A 22,295-nucleotide genomic window follows, 5' to 3' on the forward strand; every position below is an offset into this window, starting at 1 on the left:
AGTCTTCCTCAATTGGTTATCATTTTTTTTCTTTCTTATTATTGAAACCTACAAATCTTTTTTATACAAAAATTCACAACTAAATAAAAATTAAATTATTACTGATTGATTTCAATTTTATCTACACTAAATATATATATTAAAAAATTCAAAACTTTCAAAAAATCCTACAAAGGGAAATCATATTTTTTTGTTACTAATATAAAAGAAGAGCTGAAATAAAATGGTAGACATAATTATCAACATAATTTTAATGAATTAGAATTTCTATAATCCATTTAAAATAAAAAGCTTGCTTCTCTTTTTTTTTTACTTTGTTTTATACAAAAATGCTTCTTTATTCATTATCATTATTTTACACAAAAAATCTCATATGTTTTCGTACACATGATGTTTACATAATTTGCATGTTTCGTGTGTGCTCCAAATGCATTTTTTTTAGTTTTTATAAAGATTCATTAAAATTAAATACAATGCTTATGTATAAGTATGTATGAATGCGTGTGATGGTCATGTTGGTGTTGGTTGTGGTTGTGGTGTGTGTGTGTTTGTGTGTGTCTGTGTGGACTGACACAAAATGAAGGCGCTTAACAAAACAAACGGCAAAAATACAAAGTGAGACATGGGACATGTGAAAGAAGGAACAGTGGATATTGGAACGCGCCTGGCTATGGCAAAATGGCGGCGTTGCACTAAATAAACAGAGAGACTGACAGAGAGAGATAGAGAGAGAGAATAGAAGGAGAGTTGAATACGAGAAGAGTGCATGTCAAACTGTTATCGCCGCGCCAGCACCAAAGTTACAGATACATTTAATACTCTCAGCTAGGTTAGCGATACAACAACGATGTGTATAGTAGACAAGTATAGTTACAGGGTCGACTTAAATTGGAAAAAAACACTAGAAGGTAACGCCTTCAGCACTCTCCTTATTGGTAGCCATTGAACTTGCCCGCCTGCGCATTGCTATCGTAACCACCTGCATTGCGTCCATTGCCGTTGCCGTTGCCATTGCCATTGCCCACCTGCTCATAACGGATGGTTGGACGGTAACCGTTCTGATCAGCCTCATACTCGACAATCTGTTTGCGGCCATCGGGCAACAGGACGTAGTAACGGCCAACGGCGAGATCACCATCACGAGATTCCATGTGTCCAAAGTCATTGCCCGACTCGTAATCCTGCACATCGTATTTGAACTCGTATTTGGCCGGACCGTACTGTTCCTCGTCGCGCTGTCCGTAACCAGCATTGCCACCGCCATAGCCGCCAGCACCGCCGCCATTCTGTCCCTTGAAGATCGCTCCGGTCAAGGCTGGTGCACCATACTGGCTCTGGGGCAGAGGAGCACCATAGCTGTTGCTGGGTGCCGCTCCAGCGCCATTGCCGGCACGCTGTGGCGGCAAGTAGTTGTTGGACGGCGACTGATAGCTTTGTGTGGGTGGCAAATAGTTGTTGGTTGGCGCCTGAGGCGACTGATTGGGCGGCAGATATTGGTTCTGGGGTACTGGTGGCTCCGCTTGCGTCCAGGCGGCCAGGCAGACGAGCAGCGCAATTGTTGTAAAGCACTGCAAAAAGAACAGGAAGAGCATTAAATAATTAAAATTAAAAATCGCAAAGGATTAGCTTATTTATGGTAAGAGCTAGCATATTTATATATGGAAATACTTATATATATTTTCATTGCTTATTGCCATTATTTGGCATTTTCAAGACTAGATTTACAGATTGTTTTTTATTATGAAAATTTATCATTAAGTTGCCATAATTATAAATAGTTGAATTTTACTTTTAACGGCTGATAATTTCCATATTAAAGGAGAGAATGCACTTATAGTTGGTATTAAATAAAATCATTTTTTTTTGAGTGCATGTAACTAATTTGTCAACTATTTGGCTGACATGCAATGAAGAAATTAAAAAAATTAACTGAGCGCAGCAGGCTACAGTTTGGCAGCCATTTAAATTGAGTTGTAAAACATTTAAGCGATATTTTTTTGTTCTTTTGTTTGTTTTAGTTTATATCACATTTTATTAGATTACTATGACGGACTCGGAGGAGATCGCCTGGATACCTTGGTTCTGCAAGCAGCGCGGACACGAGTTCTTCTGCGAGGTGGACGAGGACTACATACAGGATAAGTTCAATTTAAGCTTTCTCGACTCGAATGTGAGCAACTATCGACGGGCATTGGAGGTTATACTGGATCTGGACACGGGCTCCGGCACGGATGCGCCGACAGAGGCTGAGCTGGAGCATTGTGCCGAGAAGTTGTACGGTCTTATACACGCTCGCTTCATTCTAACCAATCGTGGCATTGATCTGATGATGGAGAAGTATCAGAAGGGCCTTTTTGGCTACTGTCCACGGGTCTTTTGCCAACGACAGCCAGTGCTGCCCATCGGCCTGAGCGACAATCCCGGCGAGGATATGGTGCGTGTCTTTTGTCCCAAGTGCAATGATGTCTATCTGCCCAAATCGGCAAGACATTCAGCCATAGATGGCGCCTTCTTTGGCACCGGATTTCCCCACATGTTCTTCATGGTGAGACCCGAAGCGAGACCCAAAAGAGCCAAGCAGAAGTTTGTGCCAAGGTGTGTGTAAGTATGACTGACGATAATAAACACTCTTCTTCTTTCTAAAACTATGGCAATTACATTGTGCTCTACTTAAACTATAACTCTTATTCAAGATTGTATGGCTTCAAGATCCATCAGATGGCACATCGATCGCCCAACGATCTCAACTCCTATCTTTATAAGGAACAGCAGCCACCTGATGTCGATAGTCAATAGTTGTTTCTTGATACAACAAATGGTTCCATCTTGCTTTCAAAATTTTTGATCCCATGACTAAATTATATGTATACATTATTTTGTCACTATCTTACACATATTTCTCGTTCTCAAGTATCTTATTAACATCAAAATCATAATAAGCCATGCTGCACATGGTTTATAAATATTGTGATAATTACTTATGATGCTTTTGTTTTGTTTATTTTAGTCGTGTAATATGCAAATCTATGGAAATTGGGTCGTCGGGCAAAGTGAAGGGCCTCTCAGGTGACTAAGCGTGTTGTAGCAGTCAGCATGTTATAGCTGACAGCTTTTGGTACGCTTTAAACAAATGACTTAGGCAACGAACTTATGGACTGTGGGAATTTTCAGTTTACTTCCTTTTTAGTTGGCAGGGGGTAACTTTTTTGCTATAAAATGTTTAGCGCTTCACACACAAAACTTCTGTACACCAATTACGCAACTTTTTGTACTGCGAGCGCAAGACCTTCAGTGACTTTCACGCTTCAATGACTTTCAAACTTTGTTGGCTCTCTTTGTCGCTTAGTCGCTTTGTCTATCGTTCCTTGCTAATCTCTTCTACACATCCATATTTGGGCATGGATTCATCCGTTAGTTGAAAGTACTAGACTCTTAATTTATGCATTGCAACATGACAAAAACAGCTGCGCAGCCAATGGCTAACTTGAAATCTTATCTTTATATTTTCTTGTTTTTATATGCTTAAATAGTTTACTAATTTATTTATGTTGAGGCGTCACCAGCTGTTAATTTAAACAGCAGCCGCTTTATATTTTTGGCAAGACAAATTTTAATAAGATATTTATGATGATTTGATAATTGTATGCGGGTTGGCTGTGAATTTCATTGATTAATTGTGCTTTTGAACTTGACTCTTTTTTCTTTCTAAGTATTTTGGCTAAACATTTGATGATTTATGAAATCAATTTTTAGTTTATTTATAGGAATTCAAATTAATATCAGGTTATTTAGAAAATTCACTTGGAATTACAAAATAAATTTGAATTCTATTGCTAAATTGTTAAAAATAATTGTAAATAAAACTCTCTATGAATGAACAGAGAGATATTTTTAAAATTGAGCTGGAACTAGAATTCTTTTAAATTTTTGAAATCAACAAATATCTAATCCTTGATAAATTCTGTATTTCCTGCAGCTTTTAGTTGTATTATTTTTCTTTTTATCTTTACACATCCTCTTTTTTTGCTTGGCAGGACACAACACTTTGCACTGACAGTTCATATGCTTAGCATATTGGATAAATCATATTTTATTTTATATAAATTTTCTGTTGCTGTTCTTGTTGTTATTGTATACCTTCATTTTGTGTAGTCACTTGCTTGGGTTTAGTACAAAACACACACGAAACTTTTACTGCAAACTCGGCAACAGTAGCGAAGTTTTGACTGGGATTAAAGTTGGTTTGTTGATTGGTTGATGTTCTTCTTGCGAAGATGGTTGACTTGATTGTGATACTGAAACAATTTCGTAGGCCAGTATTTATATTTGAAAATCTACTGCATTTGCCATCCGCAGTTAGCGTAGACGTCGACGTCGCCAGCAGCGGCAGAAGCAACAAAAATAGCGCGCCAAAATTTCGTATAATTTCGGTTTTTTTTTTTTTGAGATTTCAAAGAGCGCGAGCATCAAAGTAAGTAGCAATGCAAAGCAACAGACAAAAAAACATTACAAAATAATGCAAAGGCAACAACAGTAGGTACAATAGCTACAAATACAACAACAAGCAACAACGAGTGCTCTCCGCTCAGTTCAGCTCGTGAGCAGATCCAAGCAGATGCGAAGCAGTCGCTTTAGTGTTATAGTAAACTAGTTACTTTTAAATTGAAGCGCCAAAGATTTGACGACTCAGCGAAGCCGAAGACGACGATGACGACGACGACAACGATGACGATGGGAAGCGAAGATGAGCGCGCCACATTCAAATAAATGAGCAGCGGGGGAGTATTACGCTCCTGGGATGCATTTACCTGTACCTATACCTGTACCCCTATGCCATAAACATTTGCTGATGTGTGCTATTGTTGTTGTTGTTGTCATGTAATAGCAAAAACACTTATTTGTAATGGGATTAGTCATGCAGCTGACGGCGGCAGCAACAACAAGAGTGTGAGCATCAGCAGCGGCAGCGGCAGCGGCAACGGCAACGGCATCGACGTCCGCATCGGAGCGAGGGCCGTAGGTGAGCGGAATTGGGTCTGCCACTGGTTGTTGTTGCTGCTCCACGCATCTTCATTGCGGCTCTCAGTCAGTCGGCAGTCGTGTGGCAGTCGCCACAGCAGCAGCAGCCCCATTCAAAACGAAAGACTTAAGGCACAAACTTGCGCATGCGATTGCCAAAGACAACAAAAAACTTATTAAATACAAGAATTCTACAAAACAAATTTTTTTTTGCTTAACATTCATCTTGTTTATGCTCCGCAATTTGACAACAAATTAGCTACAGCTATGTGCCAGTGTGTCTCTGTGTGTGTGTGTGTTTGGGCGTGAGAGTTTTTCGCGTTTTGTTTTTGATCTTTAATCTTGGCGCAAAAATTTAATGATTCCACTAGAGGAGGCGGTCTGAGAGATTTGTAGCAAACAAATGATCAGATGCTGACATGGATTAGGCCTGTTATGTGCAATTGAAATGTGAACATTGCCGTTGGAAAAATTTAAGTGCTGGGATAGAATGTTGAATGCATTTGCCGGGGGCAAACTGTGAAAATTACTAAATAAATTCCTACTTAATTAAGATAGTTGTAAAAAAGATACTTAATTATTAATGACAGAGATGCGATTGTTGAATTTGAAGACTTTTGAAATACGAATCGAGAAATAAATTATGGGAATACAACAAGAATATGTAACATTTTTTTCTTTATAACATTACAAATAATGTAATGTGTTTGCATTCCAAAATATTGTACAGATAGTCACTAGAGAAATTGCTCCTTTTTAAAAATTGGTCACATTTGATCATTTCGTATTTTCATTTTAAAAGGCAAAAAGCATTTAATTTGTCATGTTATAAAATGTACAAAATCATATGCCTTTTAAAAAGGGGCTGCAATTCATAATGCAAAATTAGACTTTTAAGTGAGGTGTGGAAATTCGCATTGAAGGTCATTATTTTTATTATTTATTAGCCATAAAAACAATAGAAAGACATAATGATCACTTCAGAAATTGTAACAAATTCAAATAAAGCTCATTGTACTCATGCTTGTATTCGAATAGTATTATTATTGCCTTATTTATTCAACGGGTGGGCGTAGCATTATCACGATCTGCAAATACTTTGAATGCCGTTAAGTTTGCAAATTGTCTTGTTATTTTTTCTCCCTTCGTTTTCCTCATCGTTTTTTTAATGCAAAACCCATTATTGACATTTTGGCAATATTGTTTTTTTTTCCTTACCATTGATCTCGGCACGAGCTGGCTGACTTTCACATTTTATTGCTGAGCAATGAGGTAATAATTATGGTCCATATTATTGGAAGGAAGTGGCACATTTTGAATGACCCATGACTCCCAAGTTAACAAAAAAATATAAAAACATAATTCCATTTGCGATGCAGACATGTCGAATCTATTTGAAGGAAAGCCATAATAACAGAAATGTTGAATGAATAATTCAAGGCTTATTTATTAAAAGCTTAGGAAATGTCAGACACTGACATAGAGCTTCAAAATGTAGAGTCTACTCGTACCTCGTATTTCGTACTTCATCAATGTTGACCTAAAGAAATTGCAAGTAATACCATGACCTTGTCTATGCCTAAAATTCGATGATAATAAAACACTTAAAACAATGCTAAAATGTATAACTACAGTTATAAGCCGAATTAATGCTGCAAACATATTTGAGAGGATTTAGAATGCTCTAGGTGGGTGTGCTGCACTAACAGATACCCTCTGTGCTGTAGTTCTACCTTACTGAATTTATTCATAATTCAAAATATACGATATCAAACAGGATATAAAAAGAACTATAAAAAATATAATAATTAAAAATATAAAGCAAACTTAAAGTTTATGTGGCATACAAGAACATAGTCATAATTTAAATAGCTTATACCTTACAATTATTGTACTAAATATAGGCTCAGATGTGAGTCTTTCCGTTCCTATAATTCATTATTTTTCACGCATTTATAATGACTTTAAAAATGGGGTAATAAAACTCATATTTGGTTGAACTAAAAATAAAAACATTAAGCTGCAGGCAAAATTATATTCAATAACAGTCAAGAGCAACCAAATGCAAGCATTTGTGTAATCATTTATGTGCACATTAAAAAATCATTTAATTTCCTGCATATTTTATAATAACAAATAACGCATTTTACCGGCTAATTTACATTGAACATGCCCCAAAAGCTGATGGCACTGGGAACACCCCCGTTTCCCCCCTCCCGCCAGTTAGCTGATGATGATGCGCCAAGTCCAATTCCAAGATGAGTTGAAATTGTAATTTCTGTTTGAGTTTAGAGAGGTTACCTTGAAGTACACACTTGTTGTGTGTGTGCGTGTGTGTGTGTGATTTTGTAGTGTTTACTTTGTAACCTAGAACAACTGACGAGTGGAACATATAATTTAAATTAAACTACAATAATTTTTGATGCAATGCCCGCACACTGCGACCGTCTGAGCTTTAAATCAATTAAGGCATTTCGATGTAAATTGCGGCGCACTTCAATGTGGATGATGATAATGATGATGATGATGATTTGACGCTAGGGGCAACAGCAGGGGAAATCTGAGAAAAAAAATACCACAGATTTTCTATAGCTCTAATATTCGTTTACAAGGGCACACATACTTACATACACATCTTCCACAAATGAGTCTCTTCTTATTTAAGAGGTGGAGTCACATGCGGTAAGTACGAGATCCATGTCATCCATCAACTCATCCATTGTTTTGATCTCACATCAATCTCTCAATGTTGTCTCTCTAGGCGTGTCAGAGCCCATTCTTAATGAACTGAGTCGTTATAGCCCTGTTCGTCTATTGAAAAAACGAATTTATGGAATAAAATTACATTTTCCAATTTTGATACAGAATCAAATTAGAGCACAAAAAATTATCAAAATGATACTCCGCATGAAAATCGGTCATTTTTACGCAAAGTTATAATGGTCACTAGAGCAAAGAAAGGTATGCAAAATATGGACAGTGTGGGCCAAAAAAATACATTTTCCAATTTTAATGCAGAATAAAAATAGAGGCCAAATAATGATCAAAATGATATTCCGCAAGAAAATCGGTTAAGATTTGACAAAGTTATGACAGTTTGAAATTTTCGATAAATTGACTCAGCTCTGGTCACTAGAGTAAAGAAAGGTATGGAAAAAAATGGACAGTGTGGGCCAAAAAATTACATTTTCCAATTTTAATGCAGAATGAAAATAGAGGCCAAATAATGATCAAAATGATATTCCTCATGAAAATCGGCTAATTTTTGCCAAAGTTATGACAGTTTGAAATTTTCGATAAATTGACTCAGCTCTGGTCACTAGAGTAAAGAAAGGTATGGAAAAAATGGACAGTGTGGGCCAAAAAAATACATTTTCCAATTTTAATGCAGAATGAAAATAGAGGCCAAATAATGATCAAAATGATATTCCGCATGAAAATCGGCTAAGTTTTGCCAAAGTTATGACAGTTTGAAATTTTCGATAAATTGACTCAGCTCTGGTCACTAGAGTAATGAAAGGTATGGGAAAAATTGACAGTGTGGGCCAAAAAAATACATTTTCCAATTTTAATGCAGAATAAAAATAGGGGCCAAATAATGATCAAAATGATATTCCGCATGAAAATCGGCTAAGTTTTGCCAAAGTTATGACAGTTTGAAATTTTCGATAAATTGACTCAGCTCTGGTCACTAGAGTAAAGAAAGGTGTGGAAAAAATGGACAGTGTGGGCCAAAAAAATACATTTTTCAATTTTAATGCAGAATGAAAATAGAGGCCAAATAATGATCAAAATGATATTCCGCAAGAAAATCGGTTAAGATTTGACAAAGTTATGACAGTTTGAAATTTTCGATAAGTTGACTCAGCTCTGGTCACTAGAGTAAAGAAAGGTATGGAAAAATGGACAGTGTGGGCTAAAAAAATACATTTTTCAATTTTAATGCAGAATGAAAATAGAGGCCAAATAATGATCAAAATGATATTCCGCAAGAAAATCGGTAAAGATTTAACAAAGTTATGACAGTTTGAAATTTTCGATAAGTTGACTCAGCTCTGGTCACTAGAGTAAAGAAAGGTATGGAAAAATGGACAGTGTGGGCTAAAAAAATACATTTTTCAATTTTAATGCAGAATGAAAATAGAGGCCAAATAATGATCAAAATGATATTCCGCAAGAAAATCGGTTAAGATTTAACAAAGTTATGACAGTTTGAAATTTGCGATAAGTTGACTCAGCTCTGGTCACTAGAGTAAAGAAAGGTATGGAAAAAATGGACAGTGTGGGCCAAAAAAATACATTTTCCAATTTTAATGCAGAATGAAAATAGAGGCCAAATAATGATCAAAATGATATTCCTCATGAAAATCGGCTAATTTTTACCAAAGTTATGACAGTTTGAAATTTTCGATAATTTGACTCAGCTCTAGTTTACGAACACTGATACTTTATTGATTTACAAAAACTAGAAGATAAATTTACGATTTCATGATTTGGGTGCTATCAAAGAATCTATCTCAACTGCGCCAATAAGAGGCCGACTTCGAAGTCTGTCAGAATCTTAAAGCCGTTAGAATCGGAAATGCCAACGGCCATTTGATGAGCAGCGATTGAATTATTAGCACAGGACAACTTGATGGTCTGGAGGGCCAGAGAAATGGCAGATTCCAAGACAATCGCTTCAGAATGATGTTCTTTCAGATAAGCATTAGATGCCTCGGCATTGCGACCAATAGCAACGGCCTTAAGGGCCTCAAAGCTACCGGTACAAGTCATCTTATAGAGATGGGCACGATTTCTTTGCCAGCCGGCAATTAGAAGTGCAATACCAAAAGGTCGCACAGCACTAGACTGTGTATATTGCTGTATATTGGCACCTAGCTCTTGCAGTAATACTTTTAGCGGTATTGTGTCATCATGAGCCACCATATATCCTGTTGCTATCTTCGTAGCCAGCCTAGACAACTGTCGAAAGTCAGCTTCAATACCGGAATAGACCATTCCAAGACATTCGTTTAGTTTTGCCATTTTAAATACGGAATCACTTTCAATCAGGCTATTGCTTAGTTTCTTCTCGCTTACAATGACGACGCCATTTTCGGCTATAATTCCCACAGTTGGTTCACCATTGGATGCACAAATATTGGCATAATCCACTTGCAGGATTCTTCCTGCTCTACTAAGTGATTTACGGACTGCGGCGGGACTTTGATTACGACGTTCTTCATGTTGCATCTCATCAGGTTCTTGAAAATCCATTTTCTCATCAGTGTCACTACTCTCTGATTCTGGGCCATTTTCTTCTTCGTCACTACTGTCTCCTTCTTCAGAACTCTCTTCACATTCTTCGTCTTCTTCTTTACCTGAACCACTGCTCATTGTAAAAATTATTTAGAATTTGTTGAATGTGAATTGTGTTGTCGATATGTAGTTTTCGTCTTAATTCTGATCGATTCTGTGTTGTACTTTTTGAGTTCTAATTATTAGGCCTACTACAAAAATCAATATTGAATTACAACTGGTTTATAAGCTAAATTTCAGCCTCGTAGCTTCCTAAGTTTCAGAGATATGACTCAGGTCAAAGAATCAAAATTTCCCTGTTTTATGCAGTCCATTGTAAATTCAAATTATGACTATTCACATTATGACAACTTTCAGGTGAATCCAAAAAGTGATTTAAAGTGGGAATTGACCCTTGTTCTTGTTATTTACAAGTAACCAAAAATGTTGAGCGTAGTGTAAATAAGTTGTTAGTAGAGTCATATATTCTTTTTCCACTTAATGGCGTACCCAAGTTGGTAATGCTTGTAGAACAGTTAAATCATAGTCATGCACTCGATGCTAAAGATGATGTTATTGAGAGTGTTGTGCTGTGTTGTATAGTGTTGGATGGATGCATGTGTATTCTGACAACATTCTTAAGTTTTGTGTTTGAAGGTCGATGCTGGCTTTTGGCAGAATCAGAGTAAAAGCTGCTCGACTTGAGTGCCTGGACCTCTGGCATTTTGAGCTGATTTTCAGTTTGATGGTTGTCGCAACCGATGCTGTTGATGCAGTTAAAACTGTTGATGCCGTCGATGATGATGCAGCCAAGTCGTAAAACGCAGCGCATTGAGCTTCATAAAGTAATTACATGTACGGTGCTTGGAGTGGCAAATGCAACTGCAAAATTAGTTGCTTAAGTGCTCGGCATCGACTCGCTGTGGCAATAATTAAAATTTGTGCACATCAATTTGAAGTTGAAAGCCAGAACAATTTGGTTTAGTGACGGGGGTAGCACATCTATTGACAGTTCATCAGTTTGTCGGTTCGTCGGCGATGATTGATGTGGCATAGAGAATAGTGAATAAAGAACAGAGAATACAGAGAATACAATATTTTGTGAGGTGACAACGGTACTTCCATGTACCCAACACCAAAACACTGCAATTTGTGAACGCCTCAGAATTATTTATGGCCAAGTCAACTCATAAAAATAGTTCCCACTGAACAAACAAACCAAAAACAACAACAGAAACAAAAACAAAAACAACAGAGGCAAGTTGGTAACTCATTTGGCCAGTCGAGTTAGCTAAATTGAAATGATTATGTTTTTTTTTTGGGCTGCCTTTGTTGCAGCCTAATGCTGATGCTGATGTTGTGCAACATCTGAGGCCGCAACAACTTGAGCAACATTAGAAGGTAGGCGATGTTGCTACCATTGTTGCTGCTGTTGTTGCTGCTGTTGTTGCTGTTACTGTTGCCACTTTGCCACATTTGTTGTTGCTGCCACTTGAGCTGGCGTCTTGTGCGTTTTACGTTCAGGAAACCTAATTGAATTTCGCCTTTTGCTTAGCAATTTGTTCATTTTCTTTGGTTTTGCAGTTCAATGAATGGTCCATTGTCTTGGCCGTGATGGCAAGTTCTGCACAGTTAATCCGCTTGGCCAAGCACACACACACACACAGAGCGACACACACACGTGTTTGCTTGCTGGAAACTTGACGCCACTTGGAAGAACAACTTGAACTCCAGAGCCAAAGCAATGTGTGTACTACATCCTACTTGCCACATTGCGTGGGGGTCGAATTTTTAATTTGATTGGCAGTTTACGGCCTACCCACATCCATGACGCTTCAAAGCACCAAAATAAATCAGCTAGAGATGCTCATGTGCTCAGATTGGAGTACAAATAAATGTATAAATAATTATTACGATACTTGCGTCAGTCATTAATATATTTATTGATAAACACTTTGCTCTGTGCTCTAACGCACAAAAAAAAAAAATAGATACCACTTCCGCCTCTGACGTAAACGTAGACAAAAGATCATCCAAATCGAATACCAAAGATGACTATGAATATGAATATGAGTACGAGTACTCGCTCGATTCCAACTCTCAAGCTATGCTTTGTCTGTACTTAAAAAAGGTTATGTTGCTAACCATAAACCACAACGGCCTCATCCTTAGCACATTGACATTGAAAACAACAACGCAGACAACGCTTACGTTGACGCAGACGCAGACGACGACGTCGACGTCGACAGCATAGGCCATACAAATTTCATTATTTTTTGTACTTCAATTGTATTGAACCTTTTGTCGAGCACAGTGCTTGAAAGCCCATTAATTCGAGATGAAATCGATATGTGAAGAATTTAAGTGTGAAAAGCGAAAGTTTTTATTAATAAATACAAAAAGATAAAGAAATTTAAATTTATAGAATTATTAACACATATTTTGAATTGAAAGACAAATATACATAATAAATATCTAACAGTATCAGTGGTGCAAGATCTGAAGCTAACATTAATTAGTCAAATTTTTAAGCGCATTATTACTCTCGAAATTTTTTTTTAAAACTCCAATAAAGCCTTGAAAAATATTTGCTTGAAGTTGTGCGTAAAATAAGATAATTATTTTTAGTATTTAAGTTGTGCGTTAATAAAATGTATCTAAAAAAATAAATTTTTATGCATTAAAACTTTATATTCACACATATTTTCTACTTAATTTGCTACTTTGTTAATCGTCTTGTTAAAGACTTGTCCCAAATAATCCTAAAGTAAAACTTGATTAGCTCAAACTGTAACACAATAAATACTTAGTTAAAAGCCGATAGTTTGGTGTTTAAATCAGGGACCGTAATCATTATAAGTTATATAATAAAAATTACTTAGTAATGATTATATTTTAATTTTTAACAATTTTGTTTAGTGATAATAATTATTTTTGAGTAATTTTATAAAACTTAATCCGTAATCATTATTTTTGATAAGAAAAAAAATAAAACTCAAAAATAATGATTATTTATGATTTTTACTTTTTTCTTCACTGATAATAATTATTTTTGAGTAATTTTATAAAACTTAGACCGTAATTATTATTTTTGATCAAAAAAAAATAAAACTCAAGAATAATGATTATTTATGATTTTTATTCTTTTCGCTCAAAATAAAACTCAACATTTAATTAAAGCATTTACTATTGTACATGTATATATTTAAAGTAATTGAAAATACGTCATTACAAATAACAGCATCCTATCGACAACAGCAATTGCAATTGCAATACCTGTTATGTGTTAATAACAAGTAAAAGATAAGGAGAGCTACTCATAGTCGCAACGAAGGGGGTATTACGAAGAGATCCGTAGTTCGACTGCGCTTGACTACGCTCATGCGTTTGTTTAATCTATTTTAAGAAGTGCTTATTGTATGCTGCAATCGTTTATGCATTGACACATATTTTTTGGTGATCATTCTTAATCGCTTATCAGGATGGGTCGCAAGCGTAATTGTGTTCTGCGCAATTATTTTACATTCCAAGTGGAAAGTAATGTTTCGGAGTGTAAAATATGCAAAGTGACATTCAGTGGCAACTATTTGAATAAAGAATAAGAATATAAGAATAAAAATCATTTGAAATATATAATAAATAAATTATTTAATTTTTTTTTTAAAAATTTTAGAAAAAAAAAATTATGCTAGGAGGTAGCTTTATATTCCATTTATAATAATAAAAAATAATATTGGCAAAATATTTAACCCAGAGGCCGTAAGTTTCTGTTGAGTTTTATTTTGAGCGAAAAAAATAAAAATCATAAATAATCATTATTTTTGAGTTTTATTTTTTTTCGATCAAAAATAATGATTACGGTTTAAGTTTTATAAAATTACTCAAAAATAATAATTATCATTGAAGAAAAACGTAAAAATCATAAATTTAAAAATCATGACGGAAACGCAGAGATTAAGAAAAAATAAAGATTTTGGTGTAAACCATTTTTTTCTAGGTTCACTAGAAGTGTGTGATTTTTTTAGTTAAAAAAATAAAAATAATCATTATTTGCGGTCCCTGGTTTAAATATTTAATTGTTCGGCATGATTAATTAGTAGTCTGTCATTATTCGATTCCACTTTTAAGCAATTCGTTTCTTTTGCTCTTCAAGTGGCATTTGGCAATTCAACATTCCATTTGAGACCCACAGTGCAGAAGCTGCGGGCTCGATTTCGTATGTAAACTGTTTATAAAACAATTAACAAATTATAATTAACAAATTGAGAAAAAAATGCAACTACTTTTTGTTGTTGTTGCTTGATACTTTATGTGCTCAAATTGAAAGTGCAAAGTCGCTGCTCCGAGCCAAGTTCCAACTATTGTTATTGTTGTGGCCTAAAAAAAAAAGGCACTTTCGATTTTTCCTCAAGAGATACAATGATTGTGCAAGAGTTGTGAGAGCCAGTGAGTCAGTGAGTCAGTGGATCCAGCCTGATCGTCTCCAGCTTTTGGATAATAGAACACGTCTCGTTATGCGCATTAACAAAGTTTGAATCGGTTGAAGATTGTGGGACGCTTGAAGATTCGTGTCATTTGCATACGAGCACCGATAATCGCTTGTGGATCAACCTGGTCCAGTCACTTGGCCCGTTTGGCTTGTTGGCTTCTTGGCTTGTTGGTTTCTTGGCGAGGTTGCCATTATCACGAAAGCAATTTGCTGTTACGTCTGTGAAGACAAGTGCCGATCAATCATTATCATCAACGGCTGCCACAAATGGTGGCAAATGTCAAGGCACATCCTTCCAATGCACTTACTTTTTACCATAGAATGCCATACAATCTATCGCACTTGATCATTATGATCTCAGCATCAGGTTGTATATAAATTGTTGTATTTGACATGACACAAAATGCTGCTGGGCATTATTATGAGCTGGAATTGTGTGTTTACACGATGATTATTTTAATGATAATATGGTTGAACTTGGAAAGACAAATTGTTTGATTAAGAGATTGCATTTGGCAATCTTATCTTATTTTGTCAGTTGTCTTTGTTTTTAAACTTGTATTGCTTTAAAAATGTAAGCAGCCAATACTGTCGTTCTGTGGAACAGATCTTCTGATTAAGTTGGATGATAGATAACAAAATAGATACGTTAAATTAAACGTTAATTTAATACAAAATACCCTTTTACTTATTTTTTAAGTAACAAATATATAAACAGCTAGTACAATTAAATGATTAAATGCTTGCATTACTTTATAATATATATTTTTTTTAAAGAATTACAAAAAATTACTCAAGATTATCCTTCTCACATATAAAATTAAATTTCTTTGCACAGTTATTATCATTCATTGCCCACTTTGAACCGTATTTGATCAATTCAACACAATTTTCGTTATCTTCTCTGTCATTAGGTTCGTTGAAATGCCAGTTCAAATAACCTGCCTCCTGTCCAGAAGAGAGCAATTTGTAGACACCCTCATTGCCAAGATCATTGATGTCCAACCAGTAGGGGCCCTTGGTTAATTTTTCACTGACTGCTTTCCATTCATCCTCACTTTGAAGACCAGCTAAATTTCCACCCAACTCACGACATTTATGAGCTGCTTCGAACCAGTTGACACCTTCCGAGTCATCAATGTAGTAATATTTTGATCCAATTTTCTCAAATGTCGGCAATTGTTTTTCTTGTATTGCCGTAACTGTTTTACGTAAGTCCTCTACCTTTTCTTCGAGCTTACCAAACTTTTCTCCATTTTCAACAAACATTTCTTCCAGCTTCTCAAACTTTTCGACCACTTTTTCAAGCTTTTCTTCTTCCGTTTTATTAGAATCTTCAGTAGAATCCTCAGTAGAGCCTTCAATAGAAGCTTCTTTAATTTCGAAGAGCAAATGAGCTGCAGCTTCATCTTCCGGTAAGACCATAACTTCATAAGGTTCCTGTATTAAATTTTCCTTTAAATTTAATTTAAAATTTAGACTGATAACTAAGACGAACTTACGAAACTCGTAGGAATGCCCCCGAGCTTGAAAAGTGGACTATGCATCTCCATCATTTCGTGAATATCCGGACGCATTAGCACACCCTACAATAATTTCCACTTTATACCTCAATTTCAAGTTGATTAGATTTCACTTACAGCTTTATTCTTTTGCACTGCAAGAATTGCGACGAGAAATCCAAATAAAATTATTTTCATTTTGTTTTATTCAACGAATCTGTTAATCTCAAGGGATTAAAACCAACTGCATTCCATTCTAGGGAGAATCAATAATTTATATACCTGTTACACATTGCAATTATCAGAATATAATCATCAGTGTGAAAATTTCCCGTTTGCAAAACGAATGTTGTTTTGAACTAGGGCTTGACCTATGTCAAAAATGTTAGAGCGTTGGAAATTATCAGCTCTATTTCCATGCAACTCAGTACAGTGCTTATCAGCTCTAGTTAAATGAGAAAAATACAGATTTTGTATATTGTAATATATATTATTCACAATACGGAGAAGCCTCCTTCTCCCTGATAACGAGCTCAATATACTCTAAATATTTTTTTATTAATTCCCTCTGTTTTTTTTTAATGTTAATTTATTTATACATTTTATTTTTCTTCAATTTTTTTAGTAGCTGTTTTTTTTTTCTAATTTCCAATTCCAAGCTCAGGGTTTGACACTTTGCCTTTCTTTTGAGGCATTCGAATTATTTGCACCGTCGGAGATCGCGCGCCCTCATCAGTTATTATTGTTATGGCCATTGTAGCACAAAATTAATAACTTGGCCTCAAACTCAAGTGCCAATACTCGATTAAAATGTATCTGTCAGATACTTTCAAGCGATTAGTTTTTTGTATTTTTTAATTTTCATTTTTTTGCTCGAAATCTGCGATAACAGTTCAAAGTTTGTATGCATTATTGTTGCGATTAACCTTGAGATCAAATACAATTATATATTTTATAATGTGCATGCCCCATTCTTCCACTTTGTTTATAATTTTTAATTATGGAATTTTTATACATTTATCAAAAATATTTTAAGACTATAATAATAAAAATAATTTCATGGGTCTTGCCAATGCTATTTCTTCATTTCTACTTCTCTTCCTATGCCCTATAATTTTGAAAAATTTATAAATTTATCAAAAAATTGTATACACACTATTTTTCTATATATTTAGGAAATTCTTACCTGTTTCGTTTATCAAAACGAATGCTAAAATTTTTAAATATATTTAGCCAATTTTAAAAACTAAACATTTTATTTTTTATCAAATATTTTTGACCTTAAAATAACTATTTATTTAAAGTAGGCGATTTTGTTAGTTTCCAGAGTATCTTCAAGTCCAGTATACTCGGTCAATGAGCTCGTAGTGACTTGTCATAATTTTAGACAAATTTGTGATACATTTGGTGGCATAAATCAAACGCATAGTTGCTGCTTCCTTGAAGATGATACGGAATGAGGCTGATGAGGACGATAGTGGGAGATGAGAAAAGGGAGATTGAAGATGGAAGTTGCGAGTTGCGAGTTGCAAGTTGGGAATATGTTGTAACGCACTGTTGTCGATGTTGTTGTTGTATCTAGTCGCATCACGATTTGTTGGCCAAAATTTATGTTTCTTCTTCTGATGTAATAATAATCATGTGCTCAAGCTCAGGCTTAAGCTTAAGCCTAGGCGACAGGTGAAAAATTGTTACAATTTGATGGTTTCGGCTGTTGCTGCAACGTGATGCAGCAGTTGCAAGGTGGCATCGCTAGACGGTGCGATCGGTGGATTGGCGGATCGGTGGATCGGTGGGTTGCTGGGTTAGTGGGATGTGCTTGGAGGCATTAGTTTTATTTTTATGTGACACTAAATTGTGTTTTATTGTTGCTATACAATTTTTTTTAGAATGTGCTTTTTGTGTTTTATTTTCCAAAGTAATTATATATGCACGTATTCGATGGATATCATGATTTATAGTCGTGGATTTATAGTTATAGTTATTGATGCTGTTGCCTCGAGCATTGTGAGATTATAAAACTGCAAATTTAGTTCAAGAATTTCAATTAAATAATTTAAAAGAGCGGTTGAAATTTATGATTACGATTTTGTAACAATAAACACTTTATATTAGTTTAATTTCTACTGATTTTTATAAGCTTTTGATTAAATGTTAAAACTAAGTGCATATACATGTCAAGTTTTTTGTTCTCAAAAAACTCCAGCTGCAATTTCAATGCAAGATTCAGGTTCGATTTCAGTCTGAAGGTCGCTGCAGTCTGGGCCTGACACTCCATCAAGCTGACCTCTTAACCCCATAAACCTCAACTTGAAATCCTAAACTTGTTAGCTACTGTATGCGAATTGTTTAACAATGTTTGCCTTTTGTCTGTCAGAACAATAAAAGGCGCTTTTCAGAAAAACTTGAGCGTTCTTGTTCTTGGCTAAGATTTTCCCCTTCAGCCTCGTAATAAGTATACGATATGCATAGTATGTCCAAGTGTATTTGTATCTTTAAGATGCCAAATGTAACCCAAATTTGTTGTTGTGGCTGTTGTGGCTGTGGCTGTGGCTGTTGGGGCGCCGCTGAAGTGGCATGCCACCAAAAAAGAACTGCGACTCATTTGAAAGTATCTACGAAACATTGACTGCAACTTTGGCTTTGTCTTGCAGTTCGACTAGTAATCAAAAGTCGGGGACTCCACTTTAAATTGCTGCAACACGCAAAGAAAAAAAAAATCAGAAAAAATGCCGAAGCAGATTAATTATGACTCGAGGAGGAGATGGAGGAGGCAACATTGCAGGAGGAGGCATCTCTGGGTGAATGTGTTGATGGCTTTGGACTAAGTTGACTTGACTTGAGTTTATTTTTATTTTGTATGTTTTTTTTTTTTTTTTTGATTATTTTTATTTTGTTTGTTGGCGTTGTTGTTGTTTTATTGGAGGGCGGCAAGCTGCGGCAACGTTTTTTCAAGTGTTTGACATATGATTTTCAGCTTGAAAACAGTTTTCGAGTTTCCAGTTTGAGTTTGCAGAATTTTCGTAATGATGAGCGCATTAAAATATTTATTTACTATGAATATGAGCACGTATAGTATAGTATGTGCCGTGCCGATAAATACATACGCTTAGTTAGACGCTGGTGATTGCGAAAAGTCTTTTGCGAATTCTTTCACAACTCTGCCACAAGTGGCAGCTTGACGTTTCTTCCACCTGCTGCTGCCGCTGTCGCTGCCTCAGCCGAAACTGACAATAAAAGACATAAAAATCAATGAGCATAAATAAGATTAGAGCGTTTTCGATCTCTGTTAATATTCGGCACTAAATAGCACTTTAATTGGCACCACAGAACAATGCCACAGTTCCCTTGTCCCACTCCCTCCTCCCCTCTCCCGCTCACACTTTGGCACATCATTGCAGGAGGAGCTGCATCAGCTCCATCCAAGCCATTGGCACATCTTTGGCACATAATTGTTGCCATGATGTGGCAAAATTGAGCAACTGCCAAAAACATATTTAAAAACCCAAAAGTGCTGGGTGTGTGCAGTCAGTCAGTCGAAGTGCATCTCTCGTCTCAACTTATCTCCCAATCCTCGACTCCATCTCCTCTAGACAAGTACTATCTAACTTTGCTTATCATGCTGAGGTGCTAGAGTAAACAAAACTATAAATGCAACGGTCAGCAGAGGCCAAGTTCTGAAACTGTCATAAATCTATTAGCAATAAATACATTCTATTTGCATTACTCACTCCTATTACTCACAGAGTATAAAAGCATATTGAATTCGACGCAATGTATGCGACAGTTAAATGAACGCGTGCCAGACCTTATCAAATACATAAGTGTATATACAGACAATTTGATAAGACAATTTGTTAACCCATGTCAGTCTGCCCTTCTGTCTGTCTATCTGATGAACTCTGTCTAATACATTTTGTTTTTTATTTGCCTCTCAAAATATTTTATATTTCCAACTAATTTATTAAGTGTTGTTTATTTAATTTTTGCAATATTTCAAATTGCTAAAGTTTGCAAAACAAACTAATATTTTTATACAGGAAAGAAAGGTAGAATACAAGAATGATTTGTTAAAAAATATGTGATATGTGATACATAATAATTATTCTTTATGTTACTAACAATATATATATTACAATACAGAAACTAATGCCACATTAAAAATTGTCTCCATTAGCTAAAGCTGATATGAACTGAACGGATTTGCATCGGAATAGAGCTGATAATTTTAACAGCTCTTACATTACCGACTCAGGTCAAGTCCTATTTCAGAACAACAATCGTATTGCAAACTGATAATTCCAATGGACGCTAGGTATATAAAATGCTGATCCTCCATTGAGTAGGACGCAGTTTTCTTTAATTCCTTCAGATTAACAGATTCGTTGTGTAAAACAGAATGAAAATAGTTTTATTTCGACTTCTCGTCGCACTTCTTGCAGTGCAAGAGGGTAAAGCTGTAAGTGAAATCTAATCAGTTTTAAATTGAAATATAAAGTGGAAATTAATGTAGATTGCTGATATGCCTCCGAATAGTCAGCTAGAACTTGAAATGGAAAGACGTAATCAATTAGTACGGAATTTCCGTCATCTGGGCTTAGTAAGTTCGTCTATCTTTTTAGTTTAAAAATTAAAAAAAATTGAACGTTAAATTTATCGCAGGGTCACTTCCATTTTGCGGATGAAGCTCAAGCTCAGTTGTTCTCCGAGAATAACGAGCATTCTACTGAGGGATCTACTGAGGATTCTACTGAAGATTCTACTGACGATTCTACTGACGATTCTAAAAAGTCGCAAGAAGAAAATCTTGCAAAACTGTTCCAAAAGTATGATGAAAAGTTTGGTAAGCTCGAAGAAAAGTTTGAGGATTTGCGCAAAACAGTTACGGCAGTAATAGTCAAGCAATTGCCTAAATTTGAAAAAATTGGATCAAAATACTACTACATTCTCGGAAGGTGTCAATTGGTTCGAAGCAGCTCATAAATGTCGTGCGTTGGGTGGAAATCTAGCTGGTCTTCAAAGTGAAGAAGAGTTAAAAGCAATCAGTGAAAAATTAACCAATGTACGATACTGGTTGGAAATCAATGATCTTGGCAATGAGGGCGTCTACAAATTGCTCTCTTCTGGACTGCAGGCGGGTTTTTTGAATTGGCATTCCAACGAGCCTAATGACAATGACGATAACGAAAATTGCGTTGAATTGCTCAAATACGGATCAGATTGGGAAATGAATGATAATAATTGCGGACACAAATTTAATTTTATATGTGAGAAGCATAATCTTGAGTAATTTCTTGTAATTCTTTTAAATAATATATGCAAACATCATCATAAAGTTTGATGATATCTGAGATATATTTAGTATTGTGATTTTGGTTAAAATTTTTCCAATGTGCGTATATAAAACAACCATATACACAATCTGCAAGTTTGTTTTAATTCAACTGAACTTCATACATAGCTATTATCAGAAATTACTGTTTCTAGAAATTAAATTTTACTGTCAAGCTATTATTTAATTTTATATTTAACATTCTTAATAATATATACTGCTACATAGGAATTTGTGTAATTTAGCTAGAACTGATAAGGTATGAACTAAAATTCATCGGAATAGAACTGAAAATTTCTACAATTCGTAGATTTCCGTCAAGGATCAAGCCCGAGTTCAGAACAGCATTCGCATTTAGAATGGGGAACTTTCACACCGATGATTAAATCTGATAATTACAATGTGCATAAGGTATATAAAGTGTTGATTCTCCCTTGAATGGAATACAGTTGTTTTTTAACCCTTCAGATTAACAGTTTCGTTGAATAAAACAGAATGAAAATAATTTTATTTGGACTTCTCGTCGCAATTCTTGCAGTGCAAGAGAATAAAGCTATGTATTTAAATCCGGATATTCAAAAAATAATGGAGGGATATAATCCACATTTCATGTCCGGACGTTCCTTCGATCCTTCGAGATTCGTAAGTTCGTCTAAATTAACAGTCTGAAAAT

The 22,295-nt window shown here is 35.4% G+C and overlaps 5 protein-coding genes across 7 annotated transcripts; 2 read left to right on the plus strand and 3 right to left on the minus strand.

Annotated features, from left to right (window-relative positions):
• Positions 1–353: 353 nt before the first annotated feature.
• Positions 354–4,261, minus strand: LOC117785460 (pro-resilin). The gene is made up of 2 exons (XM_034623484.1): positions 4,138–4,261; positions 354–1,568 (listed from the first exon to the last, which is right to left on the minus strand). The coding sequence occupies exons 1-2, from the start codon at positions 4,141–4,143 to the stop codon at positions 930–932; spliced, it is 645 nt and encodes a 214-aa protein (XP_034479375.1). The 5' UTR covers positions 4,144–4,261; the 3' UTR covers positions 354–929.
• LOC117785459 (casein kinase II subunit beta') lies at positions 1,956–2,981 on the plus strand. Of its 2 annotated transcripts, XM_034623482.1 has the most exons (3): positions 1,956–1,973; positions 2,039–2,601; positions 2,694–2,981. In XM_034623482.1, exons 2-3 carry the CDS (start codon positions 2,045–2,047, stop codon positions 2,794–2,796), a joined length of 660 nt encoding a protein of 219 aa, XP_034479373.1. In that variant the 5' UTR covers positions 1,956–1,973; positions 2,039–2,044; the 3' UTR covers positions 2,797–2,981. The 2 variants fall into 2 exon arrangements, with proteins under 2 accessions (XP_034479373.1, XP_034479374.1); XM_034623483.1 differs by lacking the exon at positions 1,956–1,973 and having other exon boundaries at positions 1,988–2,595.
• Positions 4,262–9,444: 5,183 nt separating the features above from the next.
• Positions 9,445–10,522, minus strand: LOC117784068 (proteasome subunit alpha type-2-like). Its single transcript, XM_034621671.1, has one exon. It carries the CDS (start codon positions 10,396–10,398, stop codon positions 9,532–9,534), a length of 867 nt encoding a protein of 288 aa, XP_034477562.1. The 5' UTR covers positions 10,399–10,522; the 3' UTR covers positions 9,445–9,531.
• Positions 10,523–15,542: 5,020 nt separating this feature from the next.
• LOC117783609 (mannose-binding protein A-like) lies at positions 15,543–16,534 on the minus strand. Of its 2 annotated transcripts, none has more exons than XM_034621071.1 (3): positions 16,429–16,534; positions 16,291–16,374; positions 15,543–16,228 (listed from the first exon to the last, which is right to left on the minus strand). In XM_034621071.1, exons 1-3 carry the CDS (start codon positions 16,486–16,488, stop codon positions 15,578–15,580), a joined length of 795 nt encoding a protein of 264 aa, XP_034476962.1. In that variant the 5' UTR covers positions 16,489–16,534; the 3' UTR covers positions 15,543–15,577. The 2 variants fall into 2 exon arrangements, with proteins under 2 accessions (XP_034476962.1, XP_034476961.1); XM_034621070.1 differs by having other exon boundaries at positions 15,543–16,243.
• A 209-nt stretch (positions 16,535–16,743) lies between these two features.
• On the plus strand, positions 16,744–21,622 carry LOC117782785 (C-type lectin 37Db-like). The gene is made up of 3 exons (XM_034619823.1): positions 16,744–16,809; positions 20,953–21,116; positions 21,193–21,622. Exons 1-3 carry the CDS (start codon positions 16,744–16,746, stop codon positions 21,578–21,580), a joined length of 618 nt encoding a protein of 205 aa, XP_034475714.1. The 3' UTR covers positions 21,581–21,622.
• The last annotated feature ends 673 nt before the right edge of the window (positions 21,623–22,295 follow it).

Source organism: Drosophila innubila (genome assembly GCF_004354385.1).
Source record: "Drosophila innubila isolate TH190305 chromosome 2R unlocalized genomic scaffold, UK_Dinn_1.0 1_C_2R, whole genome shotgun sequence".
Classification (NCBI taxonomy): Eukaryota; Metazoa; Arthropoda; class Insecta; order Diptera; family Drosophilidae; genus Drosophila; species Drosophila innubila.

What these genes read in the sequence shown, in the direction of transcription:
- LOC117783609 (XM_034621070.1), bottom strand. Translation starts at nt 16,488, where the DNA reads ATGAAAATAATTTTATTTGGATTTCTCGTCGCAATTCTTGCAGTGCAA. An exon ending in CAGTGCAAAAGAATAAAGCT is followed by an intron (nt 16,375 to 16,428) that starts GTAAGTGAAATC and finishes AAATTATTGTAG; the next exon opens with GGTGTGCTAATGCGTCCGGA. An exon ending in GGGGCATTCCTACGAGTTTC is followed by an intron (nt 16,244 to 16,290) that starts GTAAGTTCGTCT and finishes TTAAATTTAAAG; the next exon opens with GAAAATTTAATACAGGAACC.
- LOC117785459 (XM_034623482.1), top strand. Translation starts at nt 2,045, where the DNA reads ATGACGGACTCGGAGGAGATCGCCTGGATACCTTGGTTCTGCAAGCAG. An exon ending in AAGTTTGTGCCAAGGTGTGT is followed by an intron (nt 2,602 to 2,693) that starts GTAAGTATGACT and finishes CTCTTATTCAAG; the next exon opens with ATTGTATGGCTTCAAGATCC.
- LOC117782785 (XM_034619823.1), top strand. Translation starts at nt 16,744, where the DNA reads ATGAGAAAAATACAGATTTTGTATATTGTAATATATATTATTCACAAT. An exon ending in ATACGGAGAAGCCTCCTTCT is followed by an intron (nt 16,810 to 20,952) that starts CCCTGATAACGA and finishes AATTTATCGCAG; the next exon opens with GGTCACTTCCATTTTGCGGA. An exon ending in CTTGCAAAACTGTTCCAAAA is followed by an intron (nt 21,117 to 21,192) that starts GTATGATGAAAA and finishes GTAATAGTCAAG; the next exon opens with CAATTGCCTAAATTTGAAAA.
- LOC117784068 (XM_034621671.1), bottom strand. Translation starts at nt 10,398, where the DNA reads ATGAGCAGTGGTTCAGGTAAAGAAGAAGACGAAGAATGTGAAGAGAGT.